General features: G+C 40.4%; 1 protein-coding gene across 4 annotated transcripts in view; it reads left to right on the forward strand.

Annotated features, from left to right (window-relative positions):
* The window catches only part of Wdr7 (WD repeat domain 7), a 304,595-nt gene extending 289,224 nt beyond the window's left edge, over positions 1 to 15,371 (forward strand). For all 4 annotated transcript variants that reach the window (XM_006985180.4, XM_042264248.2, XM_076555361.1 and 1 more), the window contains 2 exons: positions 6,105 to 6,209; positions 12,757 to 15,371. In XM_006985180.4, coding sequence (XP_006985242.1) covers positions 6,105 to 6,209; positions 12,757 to 12,960 — 309 coding nt within the window. In that variant the 3' untranslated portion in view covers positions 12,961 to 15,371. The remainder of the gene's footprint in view (positions 1 to 6,104; positions 6,210 to 12,756) is intronic.
* Positions 15,372 to 15,602: the final 231 nt, after the last annotated feature.

Below are 15,602 nucleotides of genomic sequence, written 5' to 3' on the forward strand. Positions count from 1 at the left end.
TTTCTTTTTGAAAAAAGTTTTAAAATTTACTTTACATACAAATCACAGTTTCCCCTCCTTCCTCTGCTTCTGTTCCCTCCCCCACTTGCCTTCTGCCCCCTCCCCTCCTCCATCTCCATTTAGAAAGGGTAAAGCCTCCCCCTGGGAGTCAACAAAGCATGGTATATCAAGTTGAGGCAGGGGACCAACCTTCTCCCCCTGAATCAAGGCTGAGCAAGGCATCTCACCATAGGAAAAAGGTTTCAAAAAGCCAGTTCATATGCCAGGTACAGGTGCTGGTCCCATTGCTAGGGGCCCCACAAACAGACCAAGCTGTACAACTGTCACCCACATGCAGAGGACCTAGGTTGGTACCATGCAGGCTCCACAGCTGTCAGTCTACAGTCCATGAGCTCCCACAAGCTCTGGTCAGCTGTCTCTGTAGGTTTCCCTGTCATGATCTTGACCCCCTTGGCTTGTACAATTCCTTCTCCCGTTCTTCAACAGGACTCCAGAAGTTTAGCCCAATGCTTGGTTGTAGATCTCTGCACCTGCTTTCATCAGTTACCGGATGAAAGTTCTATGATGATGATTAGGGTAGTCACCAATCTGATTACAGGAGAAGGCCAGTTCAGGCACCCTCTCCACTATTGCTAGGAGTCTTAGCTGGACTCATTCTTGTGAATTCCTGGGATTTTCCCTAACCCCATAATGGCCCCCCTCTATCAAGATAACTCTTTCATTGCTCTTCCTCTCCATCCCTCCCCCAACTCAACCATCCTGATCCCTCATGTTCCCCCATCTCCTCCCCTCTACCCATCCCACCACCCCACCACCCACCCCCAGTTTACCCAGAAAATCTCAACTATTTCTCTTTCCAGGGCAATTCATGTGTGTCCCTCTTAGGGTCTTCCTAGTTACCTAGCTTCTCTGGGGCTGTGGGTTGTAGACTGGTTATCCTTTGCTTTACATCTTTATATATCCACTTATGAGTGAGTACATACCATGTTTGTCTTTCCTAGTCTGGGTTACCTCACTCAGAATGATTTTTTTTCTAGTTCCATCCATTTGTCTGCAAATTTCATGAGGTCATTTTTTTTTTTAACTGCTGAGTAATAACTCCATTGTGTATATGTACCACATTTTTTTTATCCTTTCTTTTGTTGAGGGGCATCTAGGTTGTTTCCAGGTTCTGGTTATTATGAATAATGCTGCTATGAATATAGTTGAGCAAGTATCCTTGTGGTATAATTGAGCATCCTTTGGGTATATGCCCAAGAATGGTATCTCTGGGTCTTGAAGTAAATTGATTCCCAATTTTTTGAGAAACTGCCATTCTGATTTCCAAAGTGGTTGTACAAGTTTGCATTCCCACCAGCAGTGGAAGAGTGTTCCCCTTACTCCACATCTTCTCCAACATAGGCTGTCATTAGATGTAAGATGGTATCTCAGAGCCATTTTGATTTGCATTTCCCTGACAGTTAAGGATGTTGAACAATTTTTAAGTGTATCTCAGTCATTCGAGATTCTTCTGTTGAGACTTCTCTTTTTAAATCTGTACCCCATTTTTAAAATTTAATTATTTGGTATTTTGATGTCTAGCTTCTTGAGTTCTTTATACATTCTGGAGATCAGCCCTCTGTCAGATGTGGGGTTGGTGAAGATCTTTTCCCATTGTATAGGTTGTCTATTTGACCATGTGTTATTGACCATGTCCTTTGCCTTACAGAAGCTTTTCAGTTTCAGAAGGTCCCATTTATTAATTGTTGATCTCAATGTCTGTGCTACTGGTGTTATATTCAGGAAGTAGTTCTCTTGTGCCAATGTGTTCAAGGCTACTTCCCACTTTCTCTTCTATCAGGTTCAGTGTAACTGAATTTATGTTGAGGTCCTTGATCCCTTGGACTTGAGTTTTGTGCAGGGTGATAGATATGGATCTGTTTGCATTTTTGTAGATGCCACCATCTAGTTATGCCAGCACCAAATGGGTATCAATGTCTTGTTATGTAGTTCTATGAACTTTCCTCTTAGTACTGCTTTCATAGTGTCTCATATATTTCGATAGGTTGTGCATTCATTTTCATTGAATTCTAGGAAGTCTTTAATCTCTTTTCATCTCTGTCTTTTCAATACAGAAATATCTTTGACAAAAAAAAGATGCATAGCAAGACATTGATACCCATTTGCCCATAAAAAGACAATGAAAGTACTTTTTGACACTTGTTGTTTTGAAAATGGCCTTTAGGGTTTAGCATCTGAGACTGGGTTTGCTACCTTACAAGTCACTTTCAAGTTCAGTGAGATCCTTCACAGCTGGTGTCTAATGCGATGTGGGGGTTGAGTTTCAAGTCAGTTCAGGTGATGTCTGCACCAATCTTCAAGTCCAGAGAATCTGAACAAATGACAGTGGCAACATTTCATTATAGTAGGGGCCAAAGCACCTCCAGGGCTGGGGGAGTGATGAACTCAGTAGCTGCACCACACTGGATTACAGAGCACTGCCCTGCTCCAGTCATATTTCCTCATCCACAAGAGACCCATGTGACAGCCACAGCCATGCTCCTGCAGCTTCCTTATGTTGCTTTAGAGGCATTTCATACGTGTGTATACCTGTGTGTTTGTGTGTATGCACATGCATTTGTAGGTGTGTGTGGGTGCATGCTTGCATGTGTTTTCACCTGCTCGAAAGGCTAACCAAGTTTGTCCAAAATATACTTCAAAGAAATTTAGATTCAAACTCTGTGTATGTCTGGACTTAAACCATTCAGATGAAAACAGAACAAAGATGAGCAGAATGTGTAGGCAGTATTTATTACTAGACACAGACTGAGCATAAATTTAGTTCTGAGCTTCCTGGCAGTAAAGGAAATACCATTGGATTATGTAATGACTGTTATACCATAAAAAGAAATGTGTCTAGTAAACAAACTATTTTCCTGATTAAAAAAAAAAATATATCTCCAGGAGGAACTTATTTACAGCAACTGTTAGAGATAGCAGTTAACAAGAAGCCATGGATCCTGATGTGGAGGTGTTTTTCATGTCGATGTCCTAAACACTAGTCTGTGTAGAATAGGAGATGTAGGATGAACTGGCCAGACATATCCTGCACGGGGTAGATGTGGGCCTGGTGTCTGGTTTTCTGCATTTAGCATGGCTGACTTACACAAGAGAGTGTGCTACCTGGCTGTTGGATGTGCAGCCTTGTGGGTGACTTGTTGCTAATTGAGGCAGGATGCTAATCGGAAAGAGATCTTGATTCTGTGTGGATATTCAGAGGGCCACTGTCCAGAACATGCTTGCTCTGCTTCCACTCAGGACTCTGAGGCTTTCAAGAAGGGCCAGTGTGTTCTTAGAAAAATAAGTAGTCTGCTTGTGGTTTTAGATGGCTGCTCAGATCCTGGACCGTGGGGAACTGTTTTGAATCAGATATTTGCAATGGAAAGGCTAGATTCTATAGAAGAGCTGTCTGGCCCACATGTCTGCTCTTGTGTCAGTTCTACACTAGTGAAGAGCAAATGTCTAAGCTGAAGTGTCCTTGTGTGAGCCAGATCCGTCTCTCCAGCAGCTCAGTTTCTATGAGATGTGGTAAGTTAGAAATAGGGGCACAAACCTTTTTAAACAGTTGGCAGGTCAAACAGAATACGCCTAGAGTCCAGGGCTGGGATTGTGCTAGGTTGCTTGCATCATGTTTAAAGCCCTGGATTCAATCCACAGTACTACTACTATTAATAATCATAATAGTAGTAGTAGGAGTAATAATAATAAATAATAATTGATGATCCTCTGTTATAACCAAAGGTCTCCCCAATCAGTTGTCTTAACAAAAAAAAAAAAAAAAAAAAAAAAAAAAAAGGAAGGGGGATTCAGATTGGCCTAAAGGAGGTAAGGTGTTTGTAGTTATGCTTTTCCAGAACTGGATACTAATTTTTAAAAATGAAAGTGCTTTCCCATTGAGTTCCTTAAGCTGATCTAGTAAGTGCCAGTAGACATTTAATTTCTTAAAGATTTTTCTCCTGCCTAGAATAATTTTCATCCCAGCATAGTTGATGTTTAATTACTCTGGTTTCCTTCACTAGCTATTCAGCACAAGTACCCATTGCTTTATTAGCACACTTGTTGCCAGCACCCTGGATAGCTCCCACTTGTCTTTATTTAATGATGGCACAATCTGAGGTCTGTTTCTAAGCAATCTAGGATGCCAAGTGAAACTGATTTGGGCATAAATGGTTTTGGATTTGTGGGTGAGAGGTTATTAAAAGACAGTAAACAATTGAGTTATGTGATTGTTAGATTTGTGTGGTCATTCCTAGGTAAGCAAGCGTAACAGAAAATGTCAATAATATTTGCTGAGTTTTTATTATGTGCAGGTTACAACATGTATATTAGCTCATTTAATTTTCACAAAGCTCTTTGACACACATATAATCACTATGAACATCATCATCCTTATGTTATAGATATTGATACTCTGAGGTTAAATAATGTGACCCTGGTTCCACAGTGACTAAGTAGTGAGCTGAATGCAAACCCAGACAGTCTGACTCAGCTCCCATGCCTTCTGCTGCTTAAGCCCAGGTCTGTGTTAACAGAATAGCATTCTTTCTTTGAGTACTTGATATGCCGTCAAATCAAATGACAGGAAAGAAGATAGCAGAGGACATTAAGAATGTGCTTGGCTCATGTCTCTGTCCTCCCTAGTCTTTCTCATTGGAGTTTTTGGATATCTATTATGTAAAAATTCTTATAAAAATTTACAACATGTATGATCCGAATGACATCACAAGTCTGTGCTCATTGAGACTCATTTCTCCACTGCATTAAAGACAAAGGACTCTGGGTGTTAACTAACAGTGGAGGTATGGTGCTGAACAGTTGGATGTGGGTTAGGTTACAGTATTATGCCAATTTTCTTAGCATGGAGTATTTTCAATAATTATTAATATCATTGGATGAGTGTATTGTTTTATTAGTAAAGACCTTTTATCAGAGACCTACTCTAAAATACAACTTCCTTTTCATTATTCATTGTTAAATCAATGGTAGCTATTGGCAAAGGTTCAAGACTGTCCCTGTTAACATGTTTTTAATAGTGTTTTATTTATATGTGCACATACCTCCAGTGCAAGCATGTATATTGCTTACTAATTGCAGCTGTATGCAGTTAAGCATAGTGTTATTGGTATAAAATCAAGGACAAAATATGAAAAATGTATAATTATTAAGGAGTTGAAATTAGTCTTTAACTTCTTTCAGATTATAATACAGGTTTGATTGATTTTCCCTTCAGATAGGCAAGTTCCTGGGTAATTTGGGTAAATATATTTTTTGCCTTTTATATTAGTTGGGCTTCACTAGAGGGACAGAACTAATAGAATAAATCTCTATCTCTACATAAAGGGTATTTATTAGAGTGGTTTACAGGCTGTGATACAGCAAGTCATTCAACAATAGCTGTCTACCAACAGAAGGTCCAAGAATCCAGTAGTTGTTCAGTCCATGAGGTTGAATGTCTCAGCTGGTCTTCAGTGTCCACCAAAATCCTGAAGAAGTGGGATCTGTTACCAGTCGTAAATGGACTTGTGAGCGACAGCAAGTAGCTAAAGAAAGCAAGCTTTCTCCTTCCATGTCCTTCATGTAGGCTGCTAGCAGAAGGTATAGTCCAGTTTAAAAGTGTATTTTCCCACCTCGAAAGATCTAGATTAAAGGTGTATCTTCCCACTTCAAAAGAAATTCTCTCCCAGTTATACCCAGCCATCCCCAATGCAGTCAAGTTGACAACCAAGAATAGCTATCACAACTTTCTAAGTAATTGCAAAATTCTTCCCTCTAATGTAAAGAATTATGGCTCTGATTTATCCACTAATATGCACTTTCTCTTTGGGCTCATAATGCCTTTCAAACTGGAAGACAGACCCACTCCTCAGAACAAGATTGATGTCCTTACATAAATGAAGAATTTTTTACTTTCTTTCATTTTTATAACCTGATTTTATAAAGAACATTGCAGTTTGCAGTATCAAATATCTATGATATCACCTGTCCAACATTGAGTACGTTCACAGAAGTACTTGTAAGAGTTCTATGGAATGCATGTCACTAATGACCTATTAATTTCATTTCAGACAATCCATGGGCACAAGGGACCAATCACTGCAGTGTCCTTTGCTCCTGATGGACGTTATCTTGCCACCTACTCAAACACTGACAGCCACATTTCTTTCTGGCAGGTAAGCAGGTCTTAAATATGTGCCGCATGATGTGCTTTGGTGGGAAGGTCTCCTGTCGGGCCTATCGGCCAGCCTGCCTTTGGGCCCTTCCTCCCTCCCTTACACAAATGTCAAGTGTTCAGATTGCTGATTATGTGCTCAGCGTCAGCGTGCAGGAGGCTGAGAACACAGTTAGCAATCTGGCAGAGAAGAAGCGCCTGCTCCCCCGGGACTTCACTCTAAAGGAAACACAGGTAAACACACGAGCAATTACAATACAGAATCTGAGGATGAGATGGTGGCAAGCCCTCCAGAGCAAGGCACATCTAGGTGGAGCCATGAGAGGTGGAGGAGGAGCACAGGTGAGGCTGGGCTGGCTAGGAATCCAGGGGAAGCTGTACTCAAGCCCCTGGTTTACAACAGGCACGCTAATGAGGTCTTTGGATCTACTGGAGTGGAGCACAGGACACTGGGTATTTTCCTAGGATTTTATGCAAGTTCCTTGTCTCCTGTTTTTTTATGTCATGTTTTTGTTTGGGTGGAAGGTTGTTTGTTTAGTTTTGTTTTTTGTTAGTTCAGTTTTTGTTTTGTTTCTATTTTTTTCTTTTCTTTTCTTTTTGAAATGATCTTAATAACCCAAGCTTGCCTCCCACCTCTACCTCTCAAGTGCTAAGATTATAGGCATGTGCTTACTACCAGGCCTGGTATTCACATAATGTTCTGAATTTCTAAACTATGCAAGACATTAAAAAAAAAACTAGAATATCTTCATCTGGTATTTCATAGAAATATATATGTAATTTTGATTAAACTAAATGCTAATTTTGAGTAACTAATTTTTATAGGAGACTACTAATTACCATCATTTCTTCTTCTTTTTAACTCTCTTTAGTCCTGACAATTAGAAAAATATTACCAAGAAATCCCCACTCAGCAGTATTCCAAAATTTTAATGGTAACTTCATTTTCGGAGGATGCAAATAGACTATGTAAGACCAGCATATTGCTTTAAACGCTGAAAAAATAATTCAAGTTTTGAGACGGCTTCAATACAACCTGATGATAGTTTAAGAACAAAATCAATAGCTAATAGGATGTAAAATGAATACAATAAATTGTTTGATTAACAACATCCTACTGAAATGTGACACTTTCAAGTCTGTCAGGACCTTTTCCTACTTTTTAATTTAATTTAGCCTTCCAGGTTTTCTCATTGTGTCTCTTGTACCTTAATTAACTCAAATTAAACCCCATCAATCAGAGACCTCACCCAGTCTTCATTTTTGACTCTGAACAATCAAAGGACTGGCATTTTCTACTGTGATCCTCCATGAGTCCATTAGGTATCCACAGATGGGCTTAGAACACAGGTCCTTCCAAGAGCTTGCCCGGTCATGTGTTTTCCTACTCACATCTGGCCCAGTGGGCTCTGTCCATTGTGTCTCCTGTACTTTCATACAAATTTTCCTTTAGTTTCTGGTTTTCTGGAGTCTTAGGTGGGTACACATTGCCTACATGTCCCAGTGCTAGGTTCTGGCCCACATTGGAGATACAGAGATTAGCCAATCCCAGGGCCTAGTTCTCAAGGGGACTAGCTTTTCCCATGTTTGCCTTTTTATAAAGAACAAACCAAGCCTCTTGTTTGTTTATTTGTTTGGTTTTGGTCCAACTTTTGTTCAACTAAAAATATACAATGTTATATAAAAAATAAATCTAATTTGACAGCTTTCCAGTGCTTTCTTGAATTTGTTGAGTAGTAAGGTTTTTTCTTACCCTTGTCTATATCATTAAGGTTCTATTTGAATATATTTGTTTGTTTGTTTGTTTCATTTCTTGAAACATTTTCTGTTCCTATCCAGATCTCCACCCAGCACATGGGTGGAATTGTGAATAGTGGTCATCCTTTCTCTCTCTCTTTTTTTTTTTTTTTTTTTTTTGGTTTTTCGAGACAGGGTTTCTCTGTGTAGCTTTGCGCCTTTCCTGGGACTCACTTGGTAGCCCAGGCTGGCCTCAAACTCACAGAAATCCGCCTGGCTCTGCCTCCCGAGTGCTGGGATTAAAGGCGTGCGCCACCACCGCCTGGCGTGGTCATCCTTTCTTATTTTGAAAGCCAAGACCATATACGAGATGGTCTGTTTCCAGTTCCTTTCCAGCCCCTCTCTGCTGGCTCACTGACGTGTCTGGGTTTTTCTGGATATCTGAGCCTGTAAACGTGGTGCCATCCGCATATGCCAGAACACTGGGCAGTGCGGCCACTCCCAGGTCCTTGCTTCCTCTAAAACAACATCAGAGTGGACAGTGCGGCCAACTCCTGCATAGCTTGAGGTGTGCCCCACCCAGTCTCCAAATTTAACTGGAAAGCGTGGAAAAAGATAATTCTGGCTGTCCAAGAAAAGACAACGACAGCTCTTCCTGAGTTAGAGTGGCTTTCATTGGAATTAAAGAGTGTCTAAGTGCAGTGGGTGACTCTACTGCGCCTCCCCTGACAGGGATCCACGCTGCTCAGTTCTAATGGTGTCTGAGAAGACTTTTGATCATTCCAGGAAGTGTACTATAATATATTTTGAAAACTTAATGAAGTCTTATTAATACAGAGCCTTACTAAGACTATCAACTATAAAATCTTTGCTGAGAAATGAGTGTTAATGAGAAATATTGGTTGGGTAATTACTCAAGTGAGACTCAGTAAAAGGTTTGTATGCAGCATTACTTACTTTGGGGAAGGCATTAAAACACTTTCTGTTTTGATGAATTATGTCTATGTGTGTTTTTCTGTTCAGAAAATAATCTCCACATAACTAGTGTTGTGATGCCTATTTCTGAAGAAAAGGGAGAAGCCAGTGTTGGATTTTGGTACTTTATATAATTAACTGTGCAATAGAGTGATCTGGCAGCAACAAACCATATTCCTACGATTTGAGTATTTCACTTCTGTATATCTATTTGATATTCCAAGGAGGAGAGTTTAGTAATGAAAAACATCCTTAATTCTCTCATGCAGATATCACCAATACCACCTAACAAATAAATCTTGTTTTTCAAAAATGTTGATAAATTACATAGATACTAGTTTCTTTATATTTACTCCATCACAGAGTGGAGCATAACTCAGCCATTCAAAAACATTATAGTCATTATCATGATGATTTCCTTAACATGTTGTTGAATTGAAAGAGCAGATTGTAAAAGTACTTTTTAATGTGAGCCTGTTTCTTAGATCTGCGTGTGTGTGTGTGTGTGTGTGTGTGTTATGTGTGCATGCAGTGTGCATGTGAGTGCATGGTATTTAAATGTGCATGTGATATGTGTATGTAGTATGTGCATATAGTGTGCACATGAGTACAGGGTGCTTGCTTAAGAGTGCATATGTGTGTGCACATTGTGCACATACATCCATAGTGTGTAAGTGTGTATATATCATTGTTTGTACAATTTGCATATGAGTGCCAGGTGTTTAAGTGTGCATGTGATTGTGAGTGCATGTGTGGTTTGTGTGTGTGCATACATTGTGCATGTGTATGTAGGGTATATGCGTGAGTTAGGAGGTTCAAAGGTTGTTTATCAAAATGTGACAGTGATTATCACAAGCAAGTAAGGTTTTGAGAATTTTTTTCTTTTTTATACTTTTATTTAAAATATCATATTTATAATAGTCTAATAAGAGAAAATGCTTAATATTGCTAAATTTTGTAATTCTATGTAGCTTTCATTCAAAGTTTAAGTTTCCTTGAGTTTTAGCATAATTTATAGGCAGATATCAATGAATTGAAAAAAACAACAACATTGACTAGCAGAATGGTGTACTGTTTCAGTGAGAATTGACCTCCACTCTGGAGACTTAGCCAGTCCTCATTTGAAGGCTTGTAGGAAGAATGGTCATGGAGAGATGGAATCTAATGAGTGTGTGGGTCTTCATCTCCACACCTCTAACAGTGTGTACTTTCGAGAACTGGGCAGACCCTGTTTTCAGATGGAAGTCTATTCAGTGGAAGCATTGAGCAGAACAGGGATGACTCAGCTTACCGGAACCCAGACCTAGCAATGGTTTTTTTAAAATTTGCCTATCTGTGGCACTTCTACAAGGCACTCATCTTTTAGCTCTCAGTTTGTTTCTTGTAGTGGCTACATTGAGACAGATCCAAGCCTACCATATGCCCTTTGCATCTTCAGCCACCAGCAGAAATCAAGCTTCATATATATTTTCATAGCAAATCCATAAGGAATGGAAAATACTTTCTAGCTCTTTATCAACTGAGAAGTCACATTTTTTAAAGTACAGCACACCTGTTAATGCCAGTTAATTTTAACCAACAGTTTCCTAGGTCAATTGGATCTGTGTTATAAGAGGACTAATTATATACTGTTAGGAGGTTTTGTACATGTGATACTAGCAGGTCAAATTCACCATTGTTACTGACATTTTAAACAGTGGGGAGCCTCCATAGGCAGTAAGGCTTAGTTTTTTATCTAGTGTGAATTTTTGTAGGAAAAAGAGGAAAGGAAGCCAGGAAAGAGACCTTGGAAGGATGACAGGTGAGGTACTGCTTGTCTTGAACTGAACTTCAGCAGAAAGAGTTAACGATGACCATACATGTGGTTTAAAATGTGACCTCGTACACTAGTGATTTTTTTCACCTCTTCTGTTGTGTTCGGCACTATTATTAATGCAGGAAAATCAGTAACATTAGTCATCTTAAAAGGGTTATTACTCAAGATGATTTAAATTGTGAAAATGTCAGTGGAGCCTGCACGCACCCTGCTAGAGATGCCATGATTTACGCCCTCTGACACCGTCCTGCTGCTGAGAAGGGCTGGGAAAGGAATGGCTTCTATTTTGCACTGATCCAAATTCAGAGCATGGTATCACAGTAACACACTGAAAGGTCCTAAGATCTGCTAGAACTTCACCCGCTGGTGCAGCTGGGTCATGATAGGCATGTTTTGCCCACGTAGCCAGCATGTGATCCATGTAGATGAAGCTTTATTCACCAGAGGAATAGGAAGTGAATATTAGCTTGGAGGAAGAAGATTATTTTCAAGGCTTCTTTCCAGTTTTCAGAATCCTCTCTCTGTGATTTATGATAGCACAAATAATGCATATTGAAGTTGTTTAAGTAATATTTAAAACTTAAAGTAACCTTCAAATTCAGTGGCTCCCAAACCAGCCCACTTTGACAACCACCATTGGTATTCAACACCTCAATCTAATTACATAGTTGTTCATGACCTATAATTTTTATAGTGTTTTCATTTTTGTGAAAGGATTAAGAAAAATCACATTTTTAATCAAACCCAGAAAAAGTCTCAAAAAAGGCAAAAATAGCAAAGAGGTAAAAAGATGTTGTCAATAAAGCATGAAAAGCATATTGTCCTTAGTAGGGTAGCAGAGTGGTGGGTGCAAGTGCTTCTCCTTTCTCTCTGGAAAATAAGGAGGAGCTGAGGGCTGAGGAGATGCTCAGTGGGTAAAGCACTGAGGGACTGAGTTTGGATCCCCAGCACCCACATATATGCTGGGCAGGTGTGGTAACCCCCCCCAAATCACACTTAGTAGGCAGAGAAAGCGGGGAGGGGATCCCCTAAGCAAGCGGGTTAACTAGACAAGCTGAATTTATGAGGCCCAGGTACAGGGAGAGATGATGCCCCAATATATAAGATGGAGAGTCATTGCAGATGCCTGACCTGAACCTCTGGCCTCCAGCCACATGCATACACACACATGAAGTAAATACATACATACATACATACATACATACATACATACATACATATATACATACATACATACATACATACACACACAGACTGTTTTTCCAGAGCCTTTGAAAAGGCAGATGGGAATATTAGTGGTTGGTGATGGGCATGGAGCTTAGGGCGTGGCCCAGTCAGCTTTCACTCTGTCTGCAGCTTGGTTGTACTTCACTTTCCTCAACCAATTATAAACCAAGTATTGTTTAATTGAACTGTTTTATTAGCAGCCTTAATGTAGCGTCTTTCCTCAAGATCAGTGGACTCTCTGCTGTCAGGTTCTACTCACCAAGTAAAATTTCTCAAGGTTTATGTGTTCACATAAATGGCATCATCACAATTTGAAATCTACTGAGAGGAGCCATTTAGAGTTAGAATAACTCAAAGCTGCGTGTGAATTATCACTCAGGAGGAGAGAGTGGGTGGAAGAAATAAGCCACTTTCTTTGGAGGAAGAAGGAAGGATTCTTTTTTTTTTTTTTTTTTTTTTGAGTAAAACTGAAATTTATTATAAGCCACAGTCGTCTCATGGGCCTCAATGCTATATATATAGCCTCTATGGTTCTATGGGTTGTGGTCTGATTGTTCTTTATTTTATATCTAGAATCTACCTATGAGTGAGTACATACCATAACTGTCTTTCTGGGTTTGGGTTACCTCACTCAGGATGATTTTTTCTAGTTCCATCCATTTGCCTGCATTTACTCTGCTGAGTAGTACTCCATTGTGTATATGTACCACATTTTTTTTCATCCATTCTTCCATTGATGGGCATCTATAAGGAAGGATTCTTAAAGTGACATGTGTGTCCCCTGTCCCTGCAGATGAACACATCCCTCCTGGGAAGCATTGGCATGCTGAACTCAGCACCTCAGCTGCGCTGCATTAAGACCTACCAGGTCCCTCCAGTACAGCCAGCATCCCCTGGCTCCCACAACGCCCTTCGGCTGGCCCGCCTCATCTGGACTTCCAACCGGAATGTTATCCTTATGGCCCACGACGGGAAGGAGCACCGCTTCATGGTCTAACACTGCTGTCTGCTGCCCTGGCTGCCTGTTAATTCCATATTGTCTAAGCTGACGCTGCTCTGTTCTTACTCATACTGGACTTTTATATGCTACCTGTGCCCTCCTCAATGCCATCCAGGGGCATGGCAGGTCTGTGTCACTTGTGCATGCTTCTTGGGGCAGACTCCACACGGGCAGCCTGTCTATTTAAAGGCACACACACCACTCAACAGGATGTGGCTATTCTGTCACTAGGTGGGTTTTCCCTGCAGAGATAGGAGGGGAGAGCTGGTGGTTCCTGGAGATGCTCTTGTTGCTTGATGTAACAAACGCCTGAAAATCAATAACCACTGTGATTGCATCCCAGCCCTGATCCTCATTGTCAGCCCTGGAAGCTCAGCCCTGACCTGGATTCTGGGACAATGCGGAGTCCTCATTATTGAAATTACTTCCCTTTGGATTTCCCAGACTTACTGTGTTTACCAAACCTCTTCCATGTTTACATTGAGTTTTTCCTACTAGCAGTTGATAGGCAGTTACTCAATTCCATTTCCTGGAATTCGGCCACTACCTTCTCAGTAGCACCAATCCCTATTTGAGATTAATGAGAAAATATGAAAATACGTATGTATTTTTTTCTTTTAGAAAATAGTTTTCCAGATAGCTAGCTTTCTAAAATGCTCATTTCCTGCTTAACTGTTAGTATATTTCATAGTTTAAAATATGGGTCATCCCTACTCACCATGTGGCGACTGTCGCTAACCTTCTAAGGGGACTCTCAACCAAGAACCAAGTTGGGAAGCATAGCATATTTGTACAGTGGGGAGAGCCGCCTATGTGTCACTATAGATTCCTCTGTTCGGAAAGGGGCTCCTCCTCAGGAACCCCACAACCCACAGTTCTCCTGTGTATGGCAATATCACTTACAAGTGGCCATTTCAACCTAGCTTTCCAAATCCCGACCAATGAAAGAAGATGAGGAAAGCATTTCCTTTAAGCAAACACCCTATAATCTAATAACCATGTAGACACATTGTTCAAAGTGTACAGAAAAACTCAAAGACTGCCAGTTTATCTGAATCGACACTACAGTGAAAATGTTCACTGTGCTTCAACACAAGCTCTAACTCCACTTTCTTCTTGTGTCGAATTATGTTGGTCTTATTGTAATAGATGACAAAACCCATAGTGCAGTATTTTGTATGAGTTGTTCCTAAAAATATGATATATATGAGCAGCAGGGGGTTGATTTGTTTGTTGGTTGATTGGTTAGTTACACAAGATTGCTTATTAAATGCAAACATAGGAAAGGAGTTAGTTATTGAATTCAGAGAAAATATGTAATACTCACAGAGGAACTGAAATGATAATGAGAGCATTTGGTCTTAAACTCATAGGTTGTCAATGTGTGTGTCCTATATAGAAAAGCAGGATCAAGGTCTGTGAATAAACACATAGTTTACAGTACTTCAAAGTGTGTGAAGAAGCTAGTATCCTCAGAATGCCTTGCCTACCCACGTATGTTATTTTCATTGGTGGCAGCTCTAGACTGTCCCTTGGTTCTCCATGTTGGGGCTCTTTCAAACGTGAATTTATTCCACATGCATGTATATTGTATTTATAATGATTATATATGTAGCTTCCAGGAAGGAGATCAAGAACTGTGCAGTGCAGACTTTGATGATCAAGCTGATATATTTGATGGAGATGGGGAAATGTGCAGCGGGCTCAAGAGGCCACTGTCTGCCGAGCACAGGTTTCCTTGGGGAACTTTAGAGGGTGGAGTTAAACCATTTGGAATGACAGGACAAACACACACCTTAGATGTTTTTTGAAGCAAAGTGTTCCATGCCTTAGGAAAGTGATGCAGGGCTGGAAAGCATCCACAGATGGTGCCTATCATAGAGATGGGTACAAAGCAGCGAGGGTACCGGAACAGATCTCTGCTCTTAGGTCTGGGCTGGTCCTTCCATGCCCTGTGTGTATAGTCAGAAGGGCACAAGGACTGTAAAACTCTGTGCATATAAAACTTCATGCTAGAAGAATCGCTAACATTAACACAATGCTGCCCTTGGCTGTTTTGACAACCATAGTTCCCAGCTTCATCTCAGCTTATCTTCCTCAACATGGAGGTAAACTTTGTATTGTCACTCCAGTGTACACCTGTAGTGTTCATTGACTTTGTTGACACAGCATTTGGACCTGTCCTTATAAGTATAAAGACCTATGTGGCTTCATTGGTAATTTACAAGCAAAAGGTCACATGATGTGATACCTGTATGAAAATACTGTCATGTTTGAACTGCATATAGTGAATGAATTAAAATGTCTGTCTCCTAAGATGTTTCTAGATGACTCCCTTTAATAGACTCTATATATGGTTAAAATTGATGTGTACATACTTGTGTTAAATAAAACTGAATTGTACTGAAGATTGCTTTTCTCCTGTTTTTACTGTGGTCCCACTTAGACATTCTCTGTTGAAACCATAGGTTCCTCTAGCCCTCATGTTTCTAGCTTCTCATTTCACTGAAGAGCAAGTTGTAGGAAAGGCAGCTTTGTTCTCCAAGGACAGGAGAGCTGTGGTGAAGGCTCTTACCCACAGTCAGAAGCTTGAGACCAGATGGAGAAACTCAACAGCGCCCTCTGTGGCTTGGGCAGGG

This window comes from Peromyscus maniculatus, chromosome 19, assembly GCF_049852395.1.
Source record: "Peromyscus maniculatus bairdii isolate BWxNUB_F1_BW_parent chromosome 19, HU_Pman_BW_mat_3.1, whole genome shotgun sequence".
NCBI classification, from domain to species: Eukaryota; Metazoa; Chordata; class Mammalia; order Rodentia; family Cricetidae; genus Peromyscus; species Peromyscus maniculatus.